Source organism: Cryptotermes secundus, unplaced genomic scaffold (genome assembly GCF_002891405.2).
Source record: "Cryptotermes secundus unplaced genomic scaffold, Csec_1.0 scaffold1411, whole genome shotgun sequence".
NCBI lineage: Eukaryota > Metazoa > Arthropoda > Insecta > Blattodea > Kalotermitidae > Cryptotermes > Cryptotermes secundus.
In genome coordinates, this window is record NW_019735481.1 from 299,328 (window position 1) to 325,229 (window position 25,902).

The window sequence follows — 25,902 nt, forward strand, 5'->3', positions numbered from 1 at the left end:
AGCAAGAAGAAGAATCTTTTTACCAGCAAATTGGACTTAAATTTGAGGAAGAAACTAGTGAAATGCTACATTTGGAGCATTGCTTTGTATGGGGCTGAAACTTGGACACTTAGGGCAGTAGATCAGAAACACCTGGAAAGCTTCGCAATGTGACGTTGGAGAAGGATGGAGAAGATCAGTTGGACCGATTATGTGAGAAATGAAGAAGTGTTATTTAGAGTCAGTGAGCAGAGGAATATCCTGCACGAAATAAGAAAACGGAAGGCTAATTGGATTGGTCATATGTCATGCGGTAACTGCCTTCTAAAAGAAGTTATTGAAGGAAAGATAGAGGGGCGGATAGAAGTGACCAGAAGACGAGGAAGAAGACGTATGAAGATGCTGGATGACCTTGGGGACAGAAGAGGATATTTTCATTTGAAGGAGAAAGCGCTAGATCGCATCAAGTGGAGGAACTGTTTTGGAAGAGTCTGTGGACCTGTCATCTTGACAGATTACTGATGAATGAATGATGAATGAAAAGACTACTTGAATTAATCTATACCAGAGCAATAGATGATTGCACAAGTGGCCAGTGCATTTGAATGACATTCAATATGCAACTCTCTTAAGTGTAGATGAGTATGGAAAACAGATTATGAACTGTTCTCAGAAACCTTGAGACAGTCAGATAAATGAAATGCGTGCAAGCTGAATATTTGTATCCGTTACTTTTACAAAGCATCTTAGGTCATTGAAGAATTCTGTCTTCTGGGATATAATTCACTGCTCTGCTTGCTACCTGTTTCATGCTCGTTTCTTGCATGGCTTATTCTTTGACTCTGAAGATAGAGGTGACATTTTCCTCCAACATGTGAGTTGACTTTCAGTGTACTTTATGTCATTATATTCCAGAAACATTTCATAGCCATTACCGTGACAGCCTTAAATCCTACCTTCTGCTATCACGTTTATATACAGCTTTCTACTCTTCAAATACTGGAAGCTATGATGTAGAACCAGAATGTCTCCTCCTCCCCCCTCCTCCCCTCAACTGGAGCATAGGGCATCTGTGAAACGCTTTGTTTCACTTCAGTTTCTTAATGTAAGACAGTCAGTAGGACTCCTTGGAAGGGCGTAAATCCATCACAAGGTCTCTACCCAACAAATCTGACATTCTCCTCCTCCTCCTCCTCCTATTTTGACTCTAAAACTCATGTAGAATTTTGGTCTTCTCAACCACACCTTTCCACTTGGTCCTGTCCTTGACTGTTATCTTCCAGTTTCATACCTATATCTTCTTAATGTCAGCTTTAACATCATCCTCCCATCATATTTTCGGACTGCCCACTGGTCTTATACTTAATGGTTAGAATCCGCATGTTTAAAATACAATTTTGTTAGTTACAAAGATAGACTATTTTTAAAATATCGTTACTTTTAGGTAGATGTTGATAGTGAAAGCTGCTATAGAAATATGTACCCACTAAAACCCTTGTAGAACCACAGAGTCTTATAGAGCAGAGTGTGAAGATGACCAGTGTAAAGTATTCATTAATTCTCTACGTATTTAGAAAGATAAAGATAAGTTAAATTAAATAACAACTATATGAAGTGAAGGAAAGGAAAGTTTTCAGATACATTTAGGCATCTATTATAATGACAGTTCTTAGCAAAATTGTTTAGAAGAAACCTGTTCACTACTGATCACCACAGGACATAGATGGAGGTGAATGCAACTTCCACTGAAAAAATTCAGCCCCCTCACAAAAAAATGTGCCTAATTAATGAAAAATTCTGGAGAAGTTTGTAGTCAATATGAAGAAAATTTTTATTTGTTCTCAGTGTCGTTCCCCATTTTGATGACTATGACTCCATGACTGGACCTTCCAGAAATTTTAGCCCAGTTAACTTACCATATTTTATGTAAACATTTTCAGATTCATCTTAAAAGTCGCCCGAATTCTGGCAGTGGAAAAACAAGTTTTCGTTCTGTGTCAGTGTCTGATATTCATTCAAGACGACCAATGTCTGCTGTGCCTGCATTTAGGCATCAGGTAATGTGCCAAGTAATAACTGTGGTAGTATACCACCACCACCACCACCACCGCCATACCACCGTCACCACCACCACCACCACCAGATATTACAGACAGAAGTCTAGATATGGAACTGAAGCTTAATGAAAGTTTATATTACAGTTTTACAGTTTCCTTCTAGGATGTGAATGGAGCTGGTGAAAGGAAGCGGTCACAATCTGTTGATAACCCATACTTCCCTGTAGGTCATGTGATGTCAAGTTCAGCAACATCTGACTGTGATGAAAGATTGGGAAGAATTCTGCATACAAAATGGGATAGTCCTCATCAGAGGAAGAAGCTTGCTGCGAAACTGCCTGTACTGGGTGAAAATATTCATAACTGTGTAAAACAAGATATACCTTCTGACAAGCATACGAATCATAATAATCTCACAGGTCAGTTTCTGTATCATACATAGACTGTGAAGATGCATTCACTTGATCTGAAGAGAGAGTGTAACCCTAACTGTAACCAGAAACACTGAAACGAAAGCTTATGTGATTATATCAACTGGAAAGCATGTGTGGAGCAATATCATTTTTTCTTTTCTTGAGCTGGGATGAAACTGAGTCTCTTGGTAGTCAGGTTGTAAATGGCCTATTGTACCAGCAAAAGATGATGGATAAGAGAAATTGAGCAATAGGTTTAATGAGAATTAGTAAGGGAGCTGATGTACCCTAAGAAAACTTCCTCCATGTCCACTTTGTCCACTATAAATCCCATATGGACTGATCTGGGGACAAGCTGGTGGTAACAGTATCAGTCAAATGTACTTTTATGTCAGTAATGTAGAAGGTTGTGTGTGCCCGTTGGAAGTGACATTTGCAAAAGGAGCTTTGAATTGAGAATCTGATATATTTTTCCATAAGCTGAAAAGTAACTACAACTATGGCCATAGTGAAAGTATATTTATATAAATGAAGTAAACTATGCAAGTGTAAGGTTGTGAACAAATTACAGCAAAACCTACACTTAAGACTTCTTTGCTGAGAAGTGGATTTGAACATTAATTCGAAGAGAATTGTAAATGGAGGAAATTTAAAGAGATATTTGCTGGGGTCAGTGAAACTGAAAAATGAGGGAAAAGGTTCAATGGAAAACATTAAATAGAGGTCCCATTGTGATTTGTTTCTGAAGTTATGAATTTATATTTTTTCCCAGTTGTGTGAATCAGTCCAGAACCTTTTGTCTTCTCGTCTGCTGTCCAAAAACATAAAAATTAGAATATACAAAACTATAATTTTACCTGTGGTTCTGTGTGGGTGTGGAACTTGGTCTCTGACATTAAGGGAGGAACATAGACTGAGGGTGTTTGAGAACAGGGTGTTGAGAATATTTGGACCGAACAGAGGTGAAGTAACAGGAGGTTGGAGAAAACTGCATAATGAGGAGCTTCATAACTTGTACTCTTCTCCAAGTATAATTAGAATTATCAAGTCAAGGAGGATAAGGTGGGCAGGTCATGTAGCATGAATGGGAGAGACGAATGCATATAGGATATTGGTGGGAAAGCCAGAAGGAAAGAGACCACAGGGAAGACCAAGGCGTAGGTGAGTGGACAATATTAGAATGAATCTTAGATGGTATGGATTGGATAGATCTGGCTCAGGATAGGGGCCAGTGGAGGGCTGTTGTGAACACGGTAATGAACCTTCAGGTTCCATAAAATGCTGGGAAATTCTTAAGTAGCTGCAGAATTGGCGGCTTCTCCAGAAGGGCTCAGCTCCGTGAATAAGTAAGTAAGTGTGAATCCTTCATTAAGGTTTAACATAATCTGAAACAAATTACATAAAATAACTTAGAGATTATTGTATAGAAGCCTGGTAAATTTATAAGTAAAGCACCTATTGAAAATCAAGACAGAATTGAAAAGTCATAAATTCAAGAAATTTTAATCACTGTCTTATAGAAGATGGTTTTAAAGTGAATCTGCTTTAAGTACCCTATGGATAATACAAAGAACAGTGATATTTTATTGTTCTTATAGAAAATGTGGCCAGTGATACATGTTTTAATGTTGTTCCGTTTTGTCCTATGCAAATTCAGTAAAGTAAGTAAGTAAAAGTAAAGTAAAGGTATCCCTGTAACAGGCTGTGGAGGCCCATAGGGTTGTGAGATGTTGAGGTTCCCACATTTTCTAGACAGTCGGCTCATAGACAGTGGCAAAGTTGTCAGTCTTAAGCACCGGCCACCCTTTACCCCCAAGAATATTTCAAGAATATTCTGTTAGAGGCTGAGTGGACCCCAGGGCCATAGTGCGGCTGGAAGGATTAGGTCAATTGAGAAAAAGTCCAGTGACCTCATCAGGACTTGAACTCATGACCTTCTGGCTTGTAGCATAGTGCCTCAACCAACTATGCTACTGTGTGCCCCCTCATGCAAATTCAGTATATAAATTAATTTAAAATGTAATACGTCTGAGTAGCTGTATAAAGCCAGAATATTTTAACCAAATCCTGACCAGTATTTAAAATTACTCTTTCCTCTTTAATTTTCAAATTCAAAAATTATCCAGAGACTTCATTTGTGTTTAAAATATTTCAGAAACTATGTCACTTCCTTTTTCTTTCTGCTTTAAGGACAGGGTTTTGCACTCTTATTGCTCAATTTTTAAGGTAAAGAATGTTTTAGTAGATGATATTACTTGAAAATCACCTCTAACTGTATGAAAATAAAATATTCTTCTTTTACAGCAGTGGATTGTCAATTTGGTACAACACACACACTGCGATCTTCTCAGCTTCTTGACTGTCTTGCATCTAAACCCTTAGGATGTACATGGACAGAATCTGAGTTAAAAGAGTGTTGTGAAGAACTTGGAATTACAAATTATTTTTGTAACAGTTATGATCATGAAAGTTCGAGCAGTGATTGCTCCAATAGTCACTGCCATTCAGGCACAAGTCTTGGAGAGCAAATAATAGCAATGGCTCAAGATCCACAGCCAGCAGAATTGCCTTGTACACTCCCTCTTGAACTAGGACTTGTGAGCGAACCACTTTCATCAGAGAATATTACACATGTAGCTGGGTCCTTAGAGAAGCTAATACATAGTAGAGACAAGTTTCTTGACATTGATGTAAGTGCTGGTGACATTCTGTTTGGAAAGTTAAATCATGTTTGTTGTCTAACTGACAAGCCACAGTATCTGAGTGAATCTACCTATTTTGGGGAAAAATATATATCAGTTTCTGGTGAACCAGATGGTAACAACAGTCATGCATGTAGCATTAAAATGTTGGTGCCTCTGGTTTCTCCACATGAGAATGAGATGTTTCAAGGAGACTCCATTGATGGTGTTCTTGAGGATATGATTATTACACAGAAGTGTTCAATGTTAAAGAATGAAATTCCCATGAACGCACAGTATTCATCTCAGTATAAGGAGGAAAGACAGAATTTGAATGAACAGTGTCAAAATGTTTTAAAACTAAAACATCTTTGTACACAAAATCCAACAGTTTTAAGCAGGACACTTAATGCAATTGATGATGTTTCCAGTCATGTAGGAGACATTAAAGTTCAGCATTTGTTTCCCGACTCAGTATGTGAAGACAGTAGAGTTCCAGATTCTCTTATATGTGAAACTGAAAGGGAAACTGACCTACTTCAAATGAATCTGGCAAGGGAAGAGTGTAATTTTGACTGTTCTGACAGCAGTGAAGATGTTGGTATTGAGCCTACTTATGGAAATGACATCAAAACAGTGTATTCTGGCAGTCTAAAAAGAGAAGAATTGAATTTGGAGTGTTTGGTACTGGGAGACATTGATGAACATGATGGTTCATCAAGCATAAGGAGTAGTGGAAGTGACGCAAAGTGTTCTGTATCTAACAGGCATGTGAATATAGGGAAACAAGGTGAAATTTCTCACTTGGATCTGGAAACAGAAAACAATTCACTGCTTCCTGATCAGAGACCAGAAGATGAAACTGATGGTGAACTGTTAGAAAAACCCTCTGCACAGAGGGGATTTGAAGGTATGGTATCTTGATTTGGGGTGTTTCTTATGTTATAAATTTGGCGTTACAAACTAAATAATATTTTATATGTGTCAAGTCTGACAAGTATTTTTAATGTCCGAGCACAAAATCTTGGATCTGATGTCCAGAATTATAATTGCAATAAATTAAAATTAGTATCTTGTTCTGTTTTAGGAAATAATAATGTTCCACATAACAACATGTGCAATGACAGCAAATCAGAGGAAAGTGACAAATCTGGAGACCTAAATACTAAAGGTTCTTTAGGTTCATCAGCCAAAGGAACAGAGGCATCATGGCTGAATACACAAATGGAAAGCCCAGCACATCAGCAGTTTCTCCATACCCCAGCAGAATCTGCACAGGCACTTAAAACTGATTTAGCTTTACAGTTAAATTTAACACATGAAAATGTGGGACATGATGTACTTGAGAAAAGCAATGTATCTTTTCTGCTGGATCAAAGAAATGTATTGTCTTCACCTCAGACTTTAGATCTGAATTTATCTACTGTTGGAACTTCAGGAAACTCAACTTATGATGACATTGTCACAATACTTAAGGTCTTGGAGGAAGAACAAACATGTTCTTGTGAGTTCTAAACTATGTGTAATCTTTTTAATGAGGAAAATATGAAAACAGACACAACATTACAGGAATATAAAAATATAAATCTTTGTTATATAAGGTGGAAGACATAAGGTGAACATGTTCTAAAGAACTTTTATGGGCCTCAAAAATGTATTTCTTAAAACTTTAAACTTTAATACTATTTTAAAATAAAAAGTGATTAAAATATGTGGTGTGTTCAAAAAGTATCGAACCTTCTTTTTTCCTGTGTAAACCAATGAAGCATGGGAGGCTCCCTTTGGTGGAGATGTGGAGGGGACATTCATGCGCAGTCGTGAATTTTTTCCCCCCCGCAGAAAGCGTCAGTCGCTGGCAGTCGACCTATGAGTGAGGACGTGTAGTGACCGCTCGTCAGATTCCAGTAAGGTCTAAAATGATGGAACAACATGAGCAGTGATATTGCATCAAATTTTGCCAAAAGCTTGGCGATACCCAAGTGGAAACCATTCGCAAGATTCAACAGGCTTTCGGGGATGGTGCCATGAGCAACTCACGGATAAATGAGTGGTACAACCGCTTCAAAGATGGCCGCACATCAGTGGACAGCGAACCGCGTTCAGGCAGACCCTCAACAAGCCTAAATGAGAATGTCATTGAGCAAGTGCGGACTTTGGTCATGGAGGGCCGTCGTATCACAGTCCGAGAACTTGCGAATGAGATAGGGGTAAGCATTGGATCGGTACATTCAATTTTGACCGAGGATTTGGGCATGAGGAGAGTGTCCGCGAAATTCGTACCGAAACTGCTAACAGTGGAGAAGAAGCAATGCCGTGTGGAAATCGCACAGGACATGCTGGACAATGCAAACAGTAACACCAACTTTCTGAACACTGTGATCACAGGCAATGAGTCATGGGTTTATGGGTATGACCCGGAAACCAAGTTGCAGTCATCACAGTGGAAACATCCAACATCCCCGAGGCCAAAAAAAGCATGGCAGGTCCACAGCAATGTCAAGGTCATGTTGGCCATTTTCTTCCATTCCCATGGGGTTGTGCATCATGAGTACGCACCACAAGGCCAAACCATCACAAAGGAATACTACCAGGAGGTCCTTTGTTGCCTTCGTGATGCTGTGCGGTGCAAATGACTGGATCTGTGGACAGCAAAAATTTGGCAGCTCCATCATGATAATGAATCCACCCATTCTGCGCATCTGATTCAGACTTTCGCCACCAAACACAACATCCCTGTGGTTCGTCAGGCTCCCTACTCCCCCAACATGGCTCCGTGTGACTTTTGGCTATTTCCCAAGCTGAAATTGCCGCTGAAAGGAACCCAATTTGAGTCAAGAGAAGACATTATGCGGAATGCGACGGCCCACCTGATCACCTTTCCAAAAGACGCACTCCAGAAGTGTTTCCAACAATGGTGGAAGCGCTGGGAGAAGTGTGTGCATTACCAAGGAGACTACTTTGAAGGGGATTAGGGTTTTGTACCTCCAAATCAATAAACGTATTTCTGCTGACCAAAGGTTCGATACATTTTGAACACACCATGTATGTAACAGGTCTTGCGAAGTGTCTCATAATCGCTGGCTTCCCACCACGGCGGCCCAGGTTCAATCCCGGGTCTGGTCAAGTGGGATTTGTGGTGGACAAAGTGTCACTGGGGCAGGTTTTCTCAAAGTACTTTGGTTCCCCTGCCAATCTTCATTCCACCAATTGCTCCACAATCACCCTCACCTATCATCTGGGGCTGGTACAGTAGACCAGAAGTGGCCGCAGTACAAGGGACTTAGTCCCACCCCACTAGGAGTAAAAAAAAGTGTCTCATAATGTATAATGATTTGAAGTTGGAAAAAACACTGACTTACACTGTATTCAGGCAATACATTTTTACTGCTTTAGAATTCTATAAGAATCAAAATTCTTCTGATTTTGTTTATTTAACTCAACATTTAATTTGGAGAGAGAAGGATATTGATGGGGAAGTGATATTGAAATAGAGCTCAAGAGTTTTTTAGGATTTCAAGTGGGTCACAACTGTCTGTAGTAGGAATGGTGATGAATTATCAGGTTCCATAACAAGAGTGAATTTCTTGAATAGCTGAAGTAATTTTCAACTGTTCATGGAGGTCCTTGCAGTTTATGTCATAAGAAATAAACTGAAATTTTTGGTGAAAATACAAGTTGCTGTGACATGCATGGCTTTTTATATCTGATTTTTACTCTGTTCCAAGTTTCATTTAAAGAAAACATGTTTACTGGAAATAATGTCCATTAATAAATATGTTCACAGACAAGGAGCCACCATTTAATACTTGTCTACAATAAAACCCAGAGCATTACAATCCTTTCACATACAACACCCTGCTTTCTCGTGTCAGTTTCTCTCATTTTAATATAGATGTCTTTGGTTAATTTCAGTACCCAAATTGGATGGCTTAAAATTGTCTCCTAACAGTGAAATGCCATGTAGTAAAATATTTCCGAAGACAAATGAGGTGGATGGCAGACAGAATGCTTCAGTCACCAGTGGAAAACTGTGGTGAGATATTTATAAATTTGGTTAATTGTTGTATTGGTATAAAAGTTGTACTTCTGTGTCTGTATTTATGTTTACGCAGAATGTAAACTTTCTTAAGACTGTATTCATGTCTTCATTCCTCTAGTGAAATTCTGACATATCTTGACGAAGTGGAACATTATTGTGATGCAACGTTAGTATCTTCAAAGAATCAACTCCAAGCTGTAAAAGATTCTACACGAAATAATGAGCTTAAGCTGACAACAGTGCCAAGGTTGGTGAATTATGTTTCTGGGTAATTAGTCTTGGAAGCTACATTTGTTGTTATGTAGCTATCCATGCATAAGGCAGAAAATAAAAATAATTGACCCTAATATGTGTTGTTGTTTGTTCATTTGTTTTTTGTTGTTGTGCAACTTTCTAGCCTTGCTTAAGGAAAATGTAGTCCTGAAAATTACCATATTATCTGGGTGTGGTTGTGACCCATGCCTGTCAACTTTTAACTGTTGAACCAGTTGATCAGTTTCCATGAAGTCCAGTATGTGATTGAAGGCCATTGCCTCATATATTATAATTTCATAAATCGGTGATAAGTACACAGAAAATGGACGAACTTGTGAAGCTGTAATGACAGTAATGTAGGGTTCTGAAATGATACATGATAATGGAGCTTAAAAAATATGCAGCTTTTGTAATTTCATTGTGAAATATAAAGCAAAATCAGGACTGCACAAAATCCATGTCTAACTTTTCATTGGAAAATGATTACTGGTGAATGAAGAATATTATATTTCAGCATCCTGTTACACTCACACAATATATATGGACAAATACCGTCTTAAGTGCAACAATTTTATTGTAGTTTTTACTTCTTTTTCCTCCTACTACAATAAAATTGTTGCACTTAAGACGGTATTTGTCCATATAGAATGAAGAATGTTTGAAATATCAGTCAACAATAACAAACATGGCGATTGCGTGAAACATAAAGTTATATCCGACAAATTTAACATAGATAAAACCTGTATTTAAATAATAAGTTCTGTCAAACAACAAACAGCAACATACTTGCAATTGCAAGCAATATAAAATTACATTTAATTAGGATTCAGTCTTATGAACATCTGTGCGTGAGTCCAGCATATTAGCGCATGAGCCAGAATCCAGTCTGTTGGATTATATACTTACATTACCTAACCATGATATACATTATGCACAAGATTTGTAGGACAATAGTTCTGCTCTACCTGGCATTCCTTGTATCATTTTCACATTCCAATGTCAGGTGTTAAATTTAATGTGTAGGCATGAGCCACAATGTTTATATTCATAAAAGGCTGGAGTTGAACTGTGGATCATAGTTAATAATGAATGTGTTAAAAATGTGGTCATACATAAGCGATGTGACTTCCAATAATACTATTTTCACTGATTAAATCTTCTAAGATGCACAAATTATTTTTTATTTTCACCATTTTTAAAAATCTTCCCTTTTTCCCTGTCAGGTGGATTATATGCATTTGGTTGCATGTTTAACTTTTGAGTTTTTTAAATGTTATTTTAGACTTAGGAGTGAGTGCCTGTGTAGGTGTTTGAAACTTGCACCTTACATCTTGGCTGTATGTGTTGTCTGTAGAATGGAGGAACTACTAAACTTAAGCACAGTAGACTTGTCTCATCAAGTCCTTACACTTCAACTCCAGCTTGAGGAGAAAAGTAACAGTATTAACTTATTGCAAGAGACACTGAATCAACAGCGAGAGCTCACAGTCCGCAACACAAGGAATGCTGACCGTGACATGAAGACAAGACTGCGTGGGCAGAAGGAAGAATATGAAGCCACTATTGCCCGTCACCAAAAGTTCATTGATCAGGTGAATAATATGCATGAAAGTTTACTGCCACATTTGGATCTATTAAAGACAGTGCTGCATCACTGTAAGTCAAGTTCATAGGAAGGTTTCATGTTACGGTGTTCTCTTTGTATAAGAAGTGTGTTATCAGCTATGGTATATGATGGGATTTATTTTATGTTTTGAGGACTGCTGGGTTCCATGAAGTGGGGAATTTCTGAAGCATCTATCAGCTCTTCAAAGAAGACATTTCCCTCTGTCTCTTGTTATTTTGTGACTTTGCAAATCTCATATTTGAATTCTTAATTTAATCCAGTTGATAGCTGATAAAAAGAATTTGAGTGAAAAATATGAAAGTCTGGTCTTGGAATTGAAGAAGTCTGAAGAATATCATACAAACACTTTGAAAGCAGTGGATGAGCGCCATTCTGTAGAGTTACAGAGAGCACGAGAAATGCATGCAGCTGCTGAGAAGCTCAACAGAAAAAGATGGATTGATAACAAGACACAGAGGATTAAGGTAACATTGACTATATTTGCATTCAGCATGATTAAAAGTCTGCATATATACAAGCATAAACTTTTTTATAGAAGCAATATACGGAAGTTAAAAAAGTTAAAATTTATTTCTCACACCAGATGCAAATCTACATTCTCTCTTCAAATTTCATATACAGGAAAATACCTTCTAGATGGCAGCTCCTAACTTGTTTGTTTGTTACACTGAAATATAGCATATTAGTCTGCTTGCATATATACTTGCACAGCCAGAAAGTTATCTGTTATGAATCCTTAACTCCTACTTATGGAGATCCTTTAGTAGTGGATCTGTATGTTATAATGTAAAGGTAAAGGTAAAGTTATCCCTGTGCTTAATTAAGCACCGCATCAGGAAGACATGTGGAGGAGCTGAGTTATAGCTCCATGCATTCTTAACCTTGAGCTAGTCCCTACAGAGATAGGGACAAGCTTTCTCAATCGGCCTTAACTGAGTAGGCTTTGTACCTGATGATGAAGGTGGAGTCCAGTTTCCGCAACTTGGTTTTAAATAAAAAGCAGGGCAATGGATAATCTCCAAGAAATCAGTAATTATATAAATGTAATATTGGTTTATGTGAATTATCTATAAAATGTGGGAGCTTCCACGTCCCACAACTCCATAGGCCTCCATGGCCTGTTACAGGGATAGCTTTATCTTCATTGGTTTGTATGAATCCAACAGAAGTCTCACTTTATAGAAGATGAAACTGAACAGCAGTTTTTTAAAAATTCTGGTATGATATGACATGAAGTATAAATCTCATTAGATCTACATGATATTTTTTGGCTATTCTGAATATTTAATAAAAGACAAGAAAACTTATGTTCTTTTAAATGTGTTCTGTAGGAGATGACAGTGAAAAGTCTAGAGCCAGAACTTCAGAGGATGAATATAAGGCATCAGCAAGAGCTATCAGACTTAAGATTGTTACATAAGCAGGAATTGGATGAACTTGAATTGCGGGCCACTCGGAAGACAGCTCAACAGATGGAACAGCTCAGAGACAAACTCACTGCAGAAAAGGAAGAAGCACTAGCTAAAGAGAAGGAATTTCTTAGGCAGAGGTAATGGGGATAGTTTGTCAGGTCACACTATGAGTCTGTCTAAATCACAAATCTTCATTCCCCTTGACCCACAGTAATATAATCCTCCCTTCTCCATTTGTATCTTTCATTTGCCTTCAGTCTGCAAGGTTTCAACATCCACCCTTAGTATATATTTTTGGTTTCCTCCACTGCATGCCCAACCTATTACAACCTAATCCGGCTAGCATCAAACCACTAGAAGAAGTTTCTATGTTGCTTTTTATACATTATATTTACTTATTTCATCTCTCTCAGTTAAAAATATTCTTATTAGGACTATTTTCAAACACTTACTTACTTACTTACTTACTTACTTACTTACTTACTTACTCATGGAGCTGAGCCCTTCTGGAGGAGCCGCCAATTCTGCAGCTGCTCAAGAATTTCCCAGCATTTTATGGAACCCGAAGGTTCATCACCGTGTTCACAAGAGCCCTGCACTGGTCCCTGTCCTGAGTCAGATCTATCCAATCCATACCATCCCATCCTCTCTCTCTAAGATCCATTCTAATATTGTCCACCCACCTACGCCTTGGTCTTCCCTGTGGTCTCTTTCCTTCTGGCTTTCCCACCAATATCCTATATGCATTCCTCGTCTCCCCCATTCGTGCTACATGACCTGCCCACCTCATCCTCCTTGACTTGATAATTCTAATTATACTTGGAGAAGAGTACAAGTTATGAAGCTCCTCATTATGCAATTTTCTCCAACTTCCTATGACTTCATCTCTCTTCAGTCCAAATATTCTCCTCAATGACCTGTTCTCAAACACCCTCAGTCTATGTTCCTCCCTTAATGTCAGAGACCAAGTTTCACACCCATACAGAACCACAGGCAAAATTATAGTTTTGTATATTCTAATTTTTATGTGTTTGGACAACAGACGAGAAGACAAAAGGTTCTGGACTGAATGGTAGCAAGCTTTACCAGAGTTCAATCACCTCTTAATTTCCTCCTGAATCAGGTTTTGATGTGTTATCGTTCCCAAGTATCTGAACTGTGCCACATTTTCAAAACATCTGTTTCCTCTCTTTATGTCATGATTTTGTCCTGCATTTTGGTGATGAGACTTCAACATATACTTAGTTTTCTCTGTGTTTACTTCTAGACGAACCTCTTTACTTGCGTCAATTAAAGTTTCTAGTTTCAAACACTGAAAGAAAAACAGTAGAATATGTATTCAGGTTTGTTTTTCTTGTTATGGTCATTTCCAGTTCCAGAACAGTTTCAAAGCAATGACAAATTCTTTAATTCTTGTAAAATTCAGTGCCATTTTTTATTTTTATAATTATAAGGTTCACTGAAATGATTCATTATGGCACTGAGAAAATGCAATATTTATGGTGACCAAAGTGCTGTGTCAGAATAAAAGAATAGAACAATTTCTAGTGCAAGTTTTCTCAACATAAAAGCATTCATTGCATCTCACGCACACCACTATGATGAGTTAAGGAAAAGTTGCATTTATTTCCAACAACTGTACATTTGAGTTTAGAGTAATACAGTTATACAGAGAGTATTTTTTTTTAACTTGGTTGACCAATTCATGGCTTTGCGTTTCACGGTGACTGGTGTGCTGCTTGCTGCGAAGCGCATATGAATTTTGCCGAAGAATCACCATGCCTCATGGCCGGTAACATTTGAAATGATGGGAAATAATTAACTTATGGCCTGCTTGAAACCTTTTTTTTTCATGGCAAGCAGTGCGGATCACGCGTGGGTGTTTGTTTATGATTTGTCAGCAGTAGGAAGCAGTTGTCAACTCCGTTAGCCATTTGTTCTCAGTTATAGTTAGTGAGCAGTACAGTATGTTATGGTGTGGTATGCTTTAGAGCAATGTGTCTTTCTGTATGACACCTATGTGAAGTATGGATCTGCTGGAAAGTATCAGCAAAAATTCTGAAGTAATTTTGTGATGAAAGAGTACCCAGCAAGTAAATTCACAATTTGGTGTATAAACTTAGAAAACAGGACTGTTAGTAGACAAGAAGAAAACATAATTGCTGAGCGGTTGCTGAGAAGAAGTTAGATGACATATTGGCCAGACTTGAACATACCCCTACATCTAGCACAAGGGACTGGAGTGACAAAGTCTAGTGCAACAATGGCAACACAATTGCTGGAGCTAAGACCCTATAAAATAACAATAATCCATGCCCTGTAGCCACATGATCCAACTAACAGTGTCCATTTTTGTAGTTGGTTTCTACAATCTGTCATCGAAGGTGAAATTGATCTTCAATTGGCATTCTTCTCTGATGAAGCATGGTTTCACTTGCAGGGATACATAAGTACAAAAAATAATCACTACTAGAGTTCACAGAATCCACATATAACCCACAAAGTTCTGCTCCATCCAGTGAAAGTTGGCGCCTAGTGTGCTTTAAGTGCAAGAAGGATTGTTGGACCTGTGTTTTTTAAACAAAACAGTTAATTTTAAATATATGTACAGGTCATTCTTGGGTAATTCTTTCCATAGTTAACAGAAGAAGAAACCCTATGGCTGGGTTCAGCAAGACTCAGCTACTGCCCACACTGCACATATGTCTATGCAGGCTTTGTCCGATGTCTTTGGGGACAGAATTATCAGCAGTGATATTTGGCCAGTGCATTCACCTGATGTTAATCCTAGTGATTCTTTCTTCTGGAGTTGTTTCAAGGACAAAGTTTGCAACAGTAACAGCTAAAGCTGAAAGATCTAAAAGAAAATATTCATGGGGAAATTGCAAATATTCCTGCAGAACAGCATCAGAGTGTAAATCAAAACCTCTTCCGCTGGTGCAAGGAATGTCTACATGTGGAGGGACATCATTTTCAACACCTCCTGTGACCTGTGTACAAAGGTAAGAGCTTACCTTCATTCTGAACTTTATCAGCTGTCAGGCATGCTGAATCATCAACAAAATTCATATGCGCTTCGCAGCGAGCGGTGCATCATCTGCCATGAAACACAGAACCATGGAACTGGTCAATAAAGTAAAAATCCTCCATATATTTCCTTAAAATATTCCACAGTAAATGGGGTTCCCTTATGTCTGAAGTATTGTAGTCAGGTAAATGCAGTTATGATATATGTTTTATGTCAAACCTGTGGCACTTGATGTTATCCAATAGACCTTTAAACATGCTCTGCATTTACATATTTAATATCATTTTTATGAATTTAATTTCAATGGATTTGTCATTCACTCATGCTGCTTGAATTGTAATTTATTAGCTTTAGATATTATTCATGCAAAGTTTATCTTTCTATATAGAATTGAGAAACAAGCAGAGCAAGAGGAATTAGAGTACCAAGCACGACGACGTAGGTTATTAGCAGAAATCCACAGAGAGAAAGAAAGACTTACAGAAGAAGAGAGAAGAATTAGTGAACAATTGGAGGAAACTAAACAGAATTTATCTAGAGAAAATGCTAAGGTTATAGAAAGGCTGAAACAAGAGTATCAGGAAACAGTGGAAGAATATACAAGGAGGCATCAGGTTGGTGAGACTTCTGTATATAAAGAAGGCTTGACGTTTGAGTCTAATACCGAAGGAGATGATTCTGTCTCCTCTGATATATTTGAAAAGGCTAAATTGGTATGAAACACAATTGACACTCTTTGGTTAATTATAAATTTAAAGTATCACCCTTTTGGCCATTGGTTTTTAAAAATAATGTAGTGTTGGAATGATGGTGATATAAGAGCTTATATAAATTAGAATGGTAATTGTTACACACTGTATTAAATATTAACTTATAATTTGCTATAAGAAACTAAGAAAGGCTAAAAATAACTCTGTTCAGAATACTGAATCCCTGACACCAGACTTAAAAATTCACAGCAGTAGTATTCCACCACAGCAAAACAACTGGGAATCCTTCAATAATGTTCTACTTGTAAAATCTACGAGCAGTCTTGATGATTACTTTTATGTAATTTCAAACACATTGTGAGCCTTATTGACTAGTAACAATCTTAAAAATGTAAATTTCTTTTCTGTTATCTATAGAATGAAATTAAATCTCTTAAAGAGGCATTAGAAATTGAGAAAGAAGCTTGGATAAACAGCTATAAGAAAGACCAAGCAACATATATTTCTCGGCTAGAATCAGAGATAAGGAACCAATGTAAAAGAGAGCGTGATAAAGATATTGAACTTGTAATAGAGAGGCTGGAAGCTGAAGCAACACAAAGTAAGACTGAATTGGAACAAGCCACGGACAACAGGCTGAGGTAAGAAAATGAAATGTGAAAGGAAAGGATGACTGGATCTTCTTACTACCTGCATTTAGTAGCTGAGGCAAAACACTTGCATCTTATGTGTTTTCAGACGATTAAAAGAGAAATTTGATGCTGAAATCAAGGACTTGGAATTGTCAGAGAAAGCAATTAAAACCAAGTATAATGAGGCAAAGGGTAAATTAGTTGAGAAAGAAGATGAGGTAATTAATTTAAAAGCCAATGCCAGGCAGTTACAAAAGGAACTGGAAGAAGCAAGGAAGGTATGTATGTAATGAGCTTATAGTCAAGATACACTAAAATTATTAGGAAACTTATGTATTACAATAACAGGAACAGTTTTAAAAAGATTATATTGATTGCAATTATTGGATTGACAGGTTTGAAAGCAAACATAATATGTAACAAAGTCATCTTGGGTAATTAGCTATGTTAGTGTGGAGTTGTTGCCTGATGTTTCAAACATATCATCAGGGGATGATGTGATGAGTGTTTGTTTGCATGCTATGTTGATATACCATTGGGAATCAACAAGTGATGAGAGTGGACACTATAGCATAGACATGAATAATAGACACGTATCCATCAACACAATTAGAATCAGATTGTGGAAAAACGTAGATTAAGAACACAATGAATTGAGCTGGCTAAAATCAGGATACATCACACATTTTTTCATTTTATTTTGTAACGCACTGAGGTAAGGGTAATATTTTTTTTTCCTTGGCACTACAGCCCCAGTGGCCCTAGGCCTACCTCCATGAACTTCCGTTCACTTCGGTTTTTCTAGATCTTACGTAGACGGTAGGACTCCTTGGGTGAGTGATCAGCTAGTCTCAAGGCCTCTACCTGTAGACAAACACAGAAAAACGCACCCAAACATCCATGCCCTGAGTGGGATTCGAACCCACGATCCCGGCTTCCGAGCGAGCGAAGACAGTGCATGCCTTAGACCGCTTGGCTACCGTGACCGGCCAAGGGTAATATGTGGATCCATATATAGTAGTCGCAATATATATACAACATATATACACCACTGAACTACAGTACTAGTAAAATTGAATACAATAATATTAATTATATTAAAATACTTGGCATAAAAGTACAATAAATTAGACTATATAAAACGAAAGTTATGGTATAAAACAAGATTAACCCGTTGCCGTGGTTCGTCGTGTATGTTTCGTCAGGGATTTAAATCGTCTGGGGGGGTTCGGCCTGTATGTTTCGTCCAGCTGCACACCTATGTTATAACGCCCATAATAATTGATGGTTTTGCTGTAGATTGTTGGATTTTTCGCTGGCCTGTTGTCACAAGAACAGAGTATACTAAGCCAACGAGTTTAGCTGAGATAAGTCATCGTTACATATGCCTGTCTTGCAGCAAATTCGTGTTGCTTCTTGTAGCGGTTTCGTCACTCAATGGCGTATTTGCTTTGCTTGTGAAGTAATAAACACCAGAGAGGTGATGTGTGCTGTTGTATATAATATCATATTGCCCTGAGCTGGCCACACAAACACATTCCATTGGAATTCTTAGAAGAGGGTTGTCCAAAATGTTATTCTCGTAAAATCGATTGCTTTCGCACAGTACATAGCACCCATTTCTTAGAAATACGCCACAATTTAAGGCAGAACACTGTGGTCACCCCCTGAGACGATACGGATGTGTGTGGGGGAGGGAAAAGTACTCATTATCGCTCCAGTTGACGCCATTTTATCGTACTGACCTTGGTGGTCGTTTCGAGAGCCAGCTCTGTGTTTAGACTAATGCTTCAAGGCGTCACCTGCTTACATAGCCGAGATACCGGGTGCTCATATTATAAGGCAAGGTTATAAAACCAACTTTTAAGATCATTTTAGTGAAAGTTTCATCCTTCAAGGCGTACCATTCTCTGCTCAAATACTAAATAACCTGCTTCCATTGAAGATATAAAGGGGGTTCATATTATAAGGTAAGGTTATAAAACCACCTTTTAAGATCATTTTAGTGAAAGTTTCATGTTCCTATCTCATAGAATTTAAGAACAATGATGAATAAATAATTTTCGAGCAAAATTTAAATGGCTGGCTGAATATATTACCGCAGGAGCCGCGGCCGCGGAATTTAAATGACCACGTCAAAAGGTTAAAATTCTTCAAGTGATGCTTTACATCAGGCATGTCCAACGCATCGATTGCAATCAAACGATCGATCAAGGGACGATTTTTGGTCTATCTCATAGGCCTATAATGAAATTATACGTGAAAAGTGTGTAAAGTCACTTATAATATAATATGATTATATTCAGATCTTTAAGGGAAAATACGTATTATTCATTCCTATTTTTCTGTTCTTATGTAGCTTACGTGAAAGCTTTACACTTGTGTTAGGTGAACTGTGGGGAAGTCCGTACTTTATCCTTATCACATGAACTCTTATTTCATCACTCATTATCAGCCACATGTGTTCTGATGCAAGAGTGATCGACAGAACATGTGATTCACTTCGTTCCCTCCCTCCAGTCAACTGTGAATCCCTGTATGTTGAACTAACAAGTGAGACTTATTATTATATTAGCTGTTAGTGGAGATTTGTCGCTTTGCTGTGCAATAAACAAATATAGAGTTTGGAGATGAGCTCAGTGTAATCAAAGGGACAGTAAGTGCTCTGCCCACATTATTTTATTAATTTTGAAAGCGTCTGTGTGCGTGTGTCAGATAAAACAGTTACCTCAATATAGTGGAAAATGCAACGCCTCAGTACTCTTGCCAAAGAAGGGTAATCGGGAACGTCATTATAATGTTCTCCATAGCAATAAGTATGATGCTGATTTTCCACCCAAAAGTGAAATTCATAAACTTAAGCTCAAAGAACTTAAATCGAAATTAGCTGCTCAACAACAGTTGATGGCAAAACCAAGGTGACTTTCTAACAATGCAACCAAATCATCCTTCAAGGTCAGCAATCTGATCGATAAAGAATGCAATCCTTTCACTGAAAGGAATTTGTAAAAGAGTGTTTTCTTGAAATAGCTTATAATCTTTTTGAAGGATTTAAAAATAAGAAAGAGATCATAGCTACTATTCAGGATATTCAGTTATCAAGAAACACCATTGTGCGGCAAATAGAAATGATGTGTGGAAACATAACTGAACAGTTGTTGAAAGATGTTTCCAATTGTGTTGCTTTCTCCCTCCGACTGGATGAATCTACAGACATCAGACACACAGCCCAGTTACTAGTTGCTTTTACAACAAACATCATGTGTTGTTTTATTTTTACCAATATTTTTGCTTAAAGCGAGGTACGACAATAGGAGGGGGTGGTAGATCACTGGCAGTTTTGACAGTATAAAGTCTGTCACAACCTGTTTGAAGTTGGACATGCCTGCTTTACATCATCAAGTCAGTTGTTGGTTTTTGTGGTTTTATTGTGTTCCCATGAACAAATTGGAGTATTCTATATTTTTTGTGTATATATAATAAACTGTTTTGGAGGTTCGTGATGTAGATGTAGCAATATCAATGTTAATTATGTACATCACGAGCCTCCAAAACAGTTTATTATATATACACAAAAAATATAGAATACTCCAATTTGTCTGTGGGAACACAACAAAATCGCAAAAACCAACAACTGACAATGATGTAAAGCATTACGTAAAGAATTTTAATCTTGCTTTATACCATAACTTTCGTTTTATATAGTCTGCTTTATTGTACTTTTAAACCAAGTATTTTAATATAATTAACATTATTGTATCCAATTTTACTAGTACTACAGTTCAGTGGTGTATATATGTTGGCCATGTATTTGCCTGATGATGACTTTTGGTACCTGAAACATGCAGCAGAGCCAAACTTGGCACTGACCATAATATAGTTGTGTTGTGATGGTTTTAATAAATAAATTGTATAGTCACAATTCAGTTGTAAAAGATTTGTTAATTGTGTCCCATGAGAATGGGGCTATGAGCCGAAACATATAGCAACGCCATATTATAGACCAGTAAAACTCAGTTGTACACAATGAAGTGTGAGTAAGTTATTTGGTGAATTGTAGTGTTTGATATGAATTATTATGGAAATTTAAATATAGTATAAACACACAACATGATGCATTCCTTAAAGACTTGCATACGAATTAATCTGTCCCAGCCCAGACTGCTTGGGGAATGGTGGGTAGAGTCAAATGATTGGTGATGTCCAGCCCTTCATTCTTGGCAGTACCAGACCACTTATTTATAACCACTGAGGCCCTGCTGCACCCTGCTAACTTTAACCTTTTAAAGCCTAAAGGCGACATATGGAGTCACAAAAATAAAGTCAAGGGGACGAATGACTCCATATGTCGTCGCGCAGTCCACGCGTGTGGCCAGCTTTATAAAATCTAATTTTAAGTTATAAATTCTTTTTCTACTTACATGATTTTTGGACACCAGCTTTATAAGTTGTCTCTCTTCCCACCTGCATCATCTAACGGAATGTTGGCTTCGTGTGGAAATCTTGGAAACATCCGGAAATGCAGAGTCCGAAGTCACACTTCACGCACTTTATCCGGATGGTTCTTCGTTTCCCACGCGAAGACCACATTCGACACCTCAATTTCGAAGTAGAGGAAGTCGGCCAGTGCTGTTGTTTGGCCTCCTCTATTTGAAATGACTCCGATGAAACGGCAGGGGGTCGACCCCTGGGCCGCTGAGGGCGAGGGGGGCCCTTTCCAGCATGCTCCAGCATGTTGTGCACAAGGGTGAGACGAAATTCTCTGTGTGACAATTTCACACCACAGGATGACAACAGGATGTAACTGTTCAGAATCGTCAAATCCAGGAGATTGAAAATAGTTTATTTGTCCATTTCCAGGTTCGATGACAGATGCTATAACTGTTTGCCATTCTGTCCACTTTGTTGACATAACCCATGTGCTTGTTGTAGTTAGCAACAATTGCTGGCTTCATGGCATTTCCGTGCTCATCACAGAAACTGCCTTCTGCTGGAGGAGAGTGCATATTTGTCAGCATGTAAACATCACGTTTGTCCTTCCAAACTAGTGCTGTCAAGTTTTGTCTCACCCTAACACGAATGTTCCCTTTCTTCAGTCGAAATTGTCTTCGTCGAAAATCGTCAGGCAAGCCCTTCCGATTAGGTCTGACTGCCCCACAGCACATTATGTTCTTTGTCATCAGTTCGTCAAACAAGTCGGGTGAAGAAAAGAAATTGTCCATGTACAGTTTGTGACCTACGCCCTCAATACGTCTGCGTAGGTCCCTAACTGTAGCATGTGTCGCTGTCACGTCTTGGCTGGCATGTGTCCTGTCTTTTCCTAGGTAAACTTTCATGTCATAAGTATACCCAGCGGCGTCACAAATTTTGAAGATTTTGATTCCGAAACGTTTGTGTTTCTTGGGAATGTACTGCCTAAAAACCCCCCCCCCCCCTTTGTATTTTACAATTATTTACTCAATGGCCAAATGTTCGGAAGGGTTATAATATTTTTCAAATGCGTCATTGAGAGTGTCGAAGATGGTCCGAATTTTCCATAGTCGGTCATAACTGTTGGCATTCCTGTCAATTTCTGTACTGTTGTCTGCAAAATGAAGAAAACGAAGAATGTGTAGAAAACGGTCGCGTTTCATTGTCTTAGAGTAGAAAGGCGTGGCAAATTGTTCTAGAGTCGACCAGTAGTCCTTTAGTCTGCCTCTATTGTCATGTCCCATTTGAATGATTATTCCTAGAAACAGAAACATCTCTGATTCAGTCTCGTCAGGCCGCGGGGAAGGTCCATCTTGACGTCTGTCTATGTGCTGATGGTAGTACCTGTTCGTCTCTTCCACCAGCAGACGGATAATCCCTGCGAAATACAGCATGAAAACGCAGAAAGGGGTGGAATCCTTATTCACGTGTGGAGCTTCATTGGTATTTAACCCCACAGCTCCACCTGAATAATTATTCACACTCCTCTTGCCACGCTGGTGTGGTGGTCCCCAGGTTGCCGATGAAGATGATGGTTCTTCGTCGAAATCAATTTCTGATTCACTTTCCTCAATGCCACTCTCAGAATTGTCAGTACAACCATCTGATTCGGAGTCATTTATGAGTTGAAATATGTCAGCGTCTTCCAAACGAGACGTCGCCATGATGTGGGCTGACAACTTCACTGAATGCTAGCTTTGAAAGTTATGACACTGTTTGGCTGTGGCATAAAGACGTTAGCCTTGAAAGTTCCTATAAAAACTAACTCAGCACTGTTAGAACAGAGAACCTGTTGTGTAGCTATAAGCGATAAAAAACAATCAGGGTTCTTATGAACGAATAGATACGTGCCGACATCTCTGCATACCGAAAGAACGTACGTGAAAATATACACTGACACACGCAGGCCTGCTGCACATCTGCACGCACATCTGCTGTGTTGCCACTTCAGCAGCATTCATACTTGCAAGAACTGTATGAATTCTTGTAGAGATACGACAAATTGGGGAATATTTTAGTTGGAATCAGTATAAAAATTTTTACACATTTTATGAAGTCTGTAAATTACAATATCTGATTCTATATTCTTTCTAGAAAAAAGCAGCATTTATTTGGTTCGTTTATCACAAAAATTGTAGAAATCACAGCAATTTTAGTAAATGATTACAGTTTTTATTGCTTTATAATTGCGGGTATTTAAATTAAATCCGTCCCGCAGCCATTACCAGAATTTAAAGGGCCGTCTCTTAAAGGTTAATAGAGATACATCGACTCCCTCTAGGCTGTTCATGGTGCCTGGCTACAGAACATAATAAAACAAATGAGAGCATTAAAAACAATGTAAGAAGGGACTAATAAAAATACACATGAATTCTGATAACTGACTGATTGTTCCTCATATGGTCTGCACTGGAACAGAATATCATTCTGCCCACCATCCAAACCCTCACCTGAGAAGACTTCCTTGTATACTGTCACCATGGAAGCTTCAAATCATATATAAACATTGTGTTTATTTTCTTATGTCTCAGTTTTGCTGTTTCCTGCCTTCAGCAAGAAAATAAATGATTTTACATCCACTTTTTCTCATACTTTAACATAGAACAGCTTGTTTTGGATCAGATGCTCTGATGGTTGTGGTAATTATGAATATAGTACTCTCTACAATGTAGTGGCCTTGCAATGGCCTGATCACTCTTCCAAAGAGCCCTACCATCTGTAACTGAAGAAGAGGCCAGGGCACAACAGAGGGGTGCAACAGCCATTGATGAATGAATGAATGAATGATTGAATGAATGAATGAACTCTGTACAGTACATTTAATTTATTCTTATATCATGATTAAATTATTTCCCACAGTTTATTACTTTTGTAGGAAATCTCTTGGAAAGTGAAAGTAACAAATTTCACTCAATGTGGTTAGATAGGGTAATGTTTTCTATTTTACATGTTATTATCAAGTGGCAAGTTTCTACAGAAGATATGTTAATAATATAAGACCCCAGAAGTAATGTTTTTGTACATCAAAACAAAATCAAAATTAATATTAGGACTTTGGAGTAAAGGAAACATACAATACATGCTGTGATGTTATTATGCTCCTAAAAGCTGCAACATCTGTTGTTATTTCGCAAGCATAAAGTCAGTGGAAACAGAAATTGTAGATTTTCCCATAATTCCTAAAAAAGGCTAACTGGAGAACCTAACAACAATATTGTTTCAATGTGTATAAATAATTCAATATTATTCATATTATTTTCTGTCTTGGGTATAGCTGTTTTGATTAGGTCACATATCATAAATACATGTATATTTATTTATCTTATAAATTATTCATGTAGTTTGTTCACAAATTTCATATATATTCCATTCACTAAAAATTGGGTCTCAGTTTTTTTACCTACTAAAAGCCACAGTAGGAATCCTGCTCCTGTTTTTAAGGTAGAACTATAGCCATGAAGTACATACAGATTGCCAAAGAATGAAGGTCCAAAAAAATGCCAAATGCCTGCTTCTAATGCCTAATATGTATAAAAATGTATACTTTGGTTGTCAGACTTCCAGTATACAGGATCATTTTGTTTTTATGGTAACCAGGTAATCTCTATTGGTAACACATATTTATAACTTTTTGACATCACCACCAGCTGCAACGTGTAGGATTGCTTGAGTACCCTCTGACAGGTTAAATAACTACTTCTGTTTGAATATCTTAAATCTGTAAGTGAAGCCTGCAACAGAAGTTTCGTGTACTAGAAATGTTCACATGATTACAGATCATTGACAAATTGTCTGCAGAACGTGCAGAACTCAAGGAAATCGTTCGTAAAGAGGTTATGAATCAGGTGACTGCTGCAGAGCAGGAGAATATCAGACTGAGAGAAGAAATGGCAGAACTGAGAATGAGACACAAGCTGGAACTTTCTGGCAAAGACGATGAGGTAGCAAGAAGAATGGCAGATAAAGAAAGGCAGCTGCAGCAAGTCTATAGCAGGTATGGTGCACTTTGCAAACTTAAGAACAATTGTGGTTAGGTTAATTGATTCCACATTAAGACCACTTAAGGTGAAATAGAGGTAGTCAAAATGGCCTGCTGTAATGAGATTTGTAATGTAATTAGTTTATGATCTAATTAGATATATAATGTAATTATAGGCAGAGTATTGTCGCGTATCGGGCGTATATCGCGACAAATAAATTCTCGATGTATTCGATGTAGCGACTTTTATTTCACATTCGCTCCTACAATCACCCAAATTACAGATTTACGATTACTGCTATCTGCAGTATCACAATTAGTACACTCCAAATGCCACAATACAACTGACTGGCTGACTTTACGTCTTGACTCGGCGACTGTTACTTTATAACTCGCTGGTAGCCACATTAGAACTGACTGGTACCAGCTGTGCAGCTTACTTATATAGCCGCAGGATTGCCTGTTACGTTCCACGTCACAGTAGGAAGCAGTTCCGCGTCACCGCGTGATGTCACCGCGTGATGTCACCGCGGAGGGGAGTGGCGGGGCGGGCCTCGCTACCGTGCGGAGGAGGGGGAGGGGAGCGCCGACTCACCCGCCGCATCACTGCTGGTGGGGGG

General features: G+C 38.2%; 1 protein-coding gene across 3 annotated transcripts in view; it reads left to right on the forward strand.

The window, feature by feature from the left end:
• LOC111869461 (centrosomal protein of 131 kDa) overlaps positions 1-25,902 on the forward strand; it is a 35,206-nt gene that overhangs the window by 4,645 nt on the left and 4,659 nt on the right. The window contains exons 3-15 of one of the 3 annotated variants that reach the window (XM_023861002.2): positions 1,920-2,036; positions 2,200-2,455; positions 4,754-6,040; positions 6,218-6,634; positions 9,043-9,163; positions 9,288-9,416; positions 10,779-11,016; positions 11,312-11,515; positions 12,383-12,600; positions 15,880-16,105; positions 16,619-16,842; positions 16,940-17,111; positions 25,080-25,297. In XM_023861002.2, coding sequence (XP_023716770.1) covers positions 1,920-2,036; positions 2,200-2,455; positions 4,754-6,040; positions 6,218-6,634; positions 9,043-9,163; positions 9,288-9,416; positions 10,779-11,016; positions 11,312-11,515; positions 12,383-12,600; positions 15,880-16,105; positions 16,619-16,842; positions 16,940-17,111; positions 25,080-25,297 — 3,827 coding nt within the window. Of the gene's footprint in view, positions 1-1,919; positions 2,037-2,188; positions 2,456-4,753; positions 6,041-6,217; positions 6,635-9,042; positions 9,164-9,287; positions 9,417-10,778; positions 11,017-11,311; positions 11,516-12,382; positions 12,601-15,879; positions 16,106-16,618; positions 16,843-16,939; positions 17,112-25,079; positions 25,298-25,902 lie in introns of those variants that run through there. The other 2 variants (XM_033753442.1, XM_033753443.1) reach the window with 2 other exon arrangements.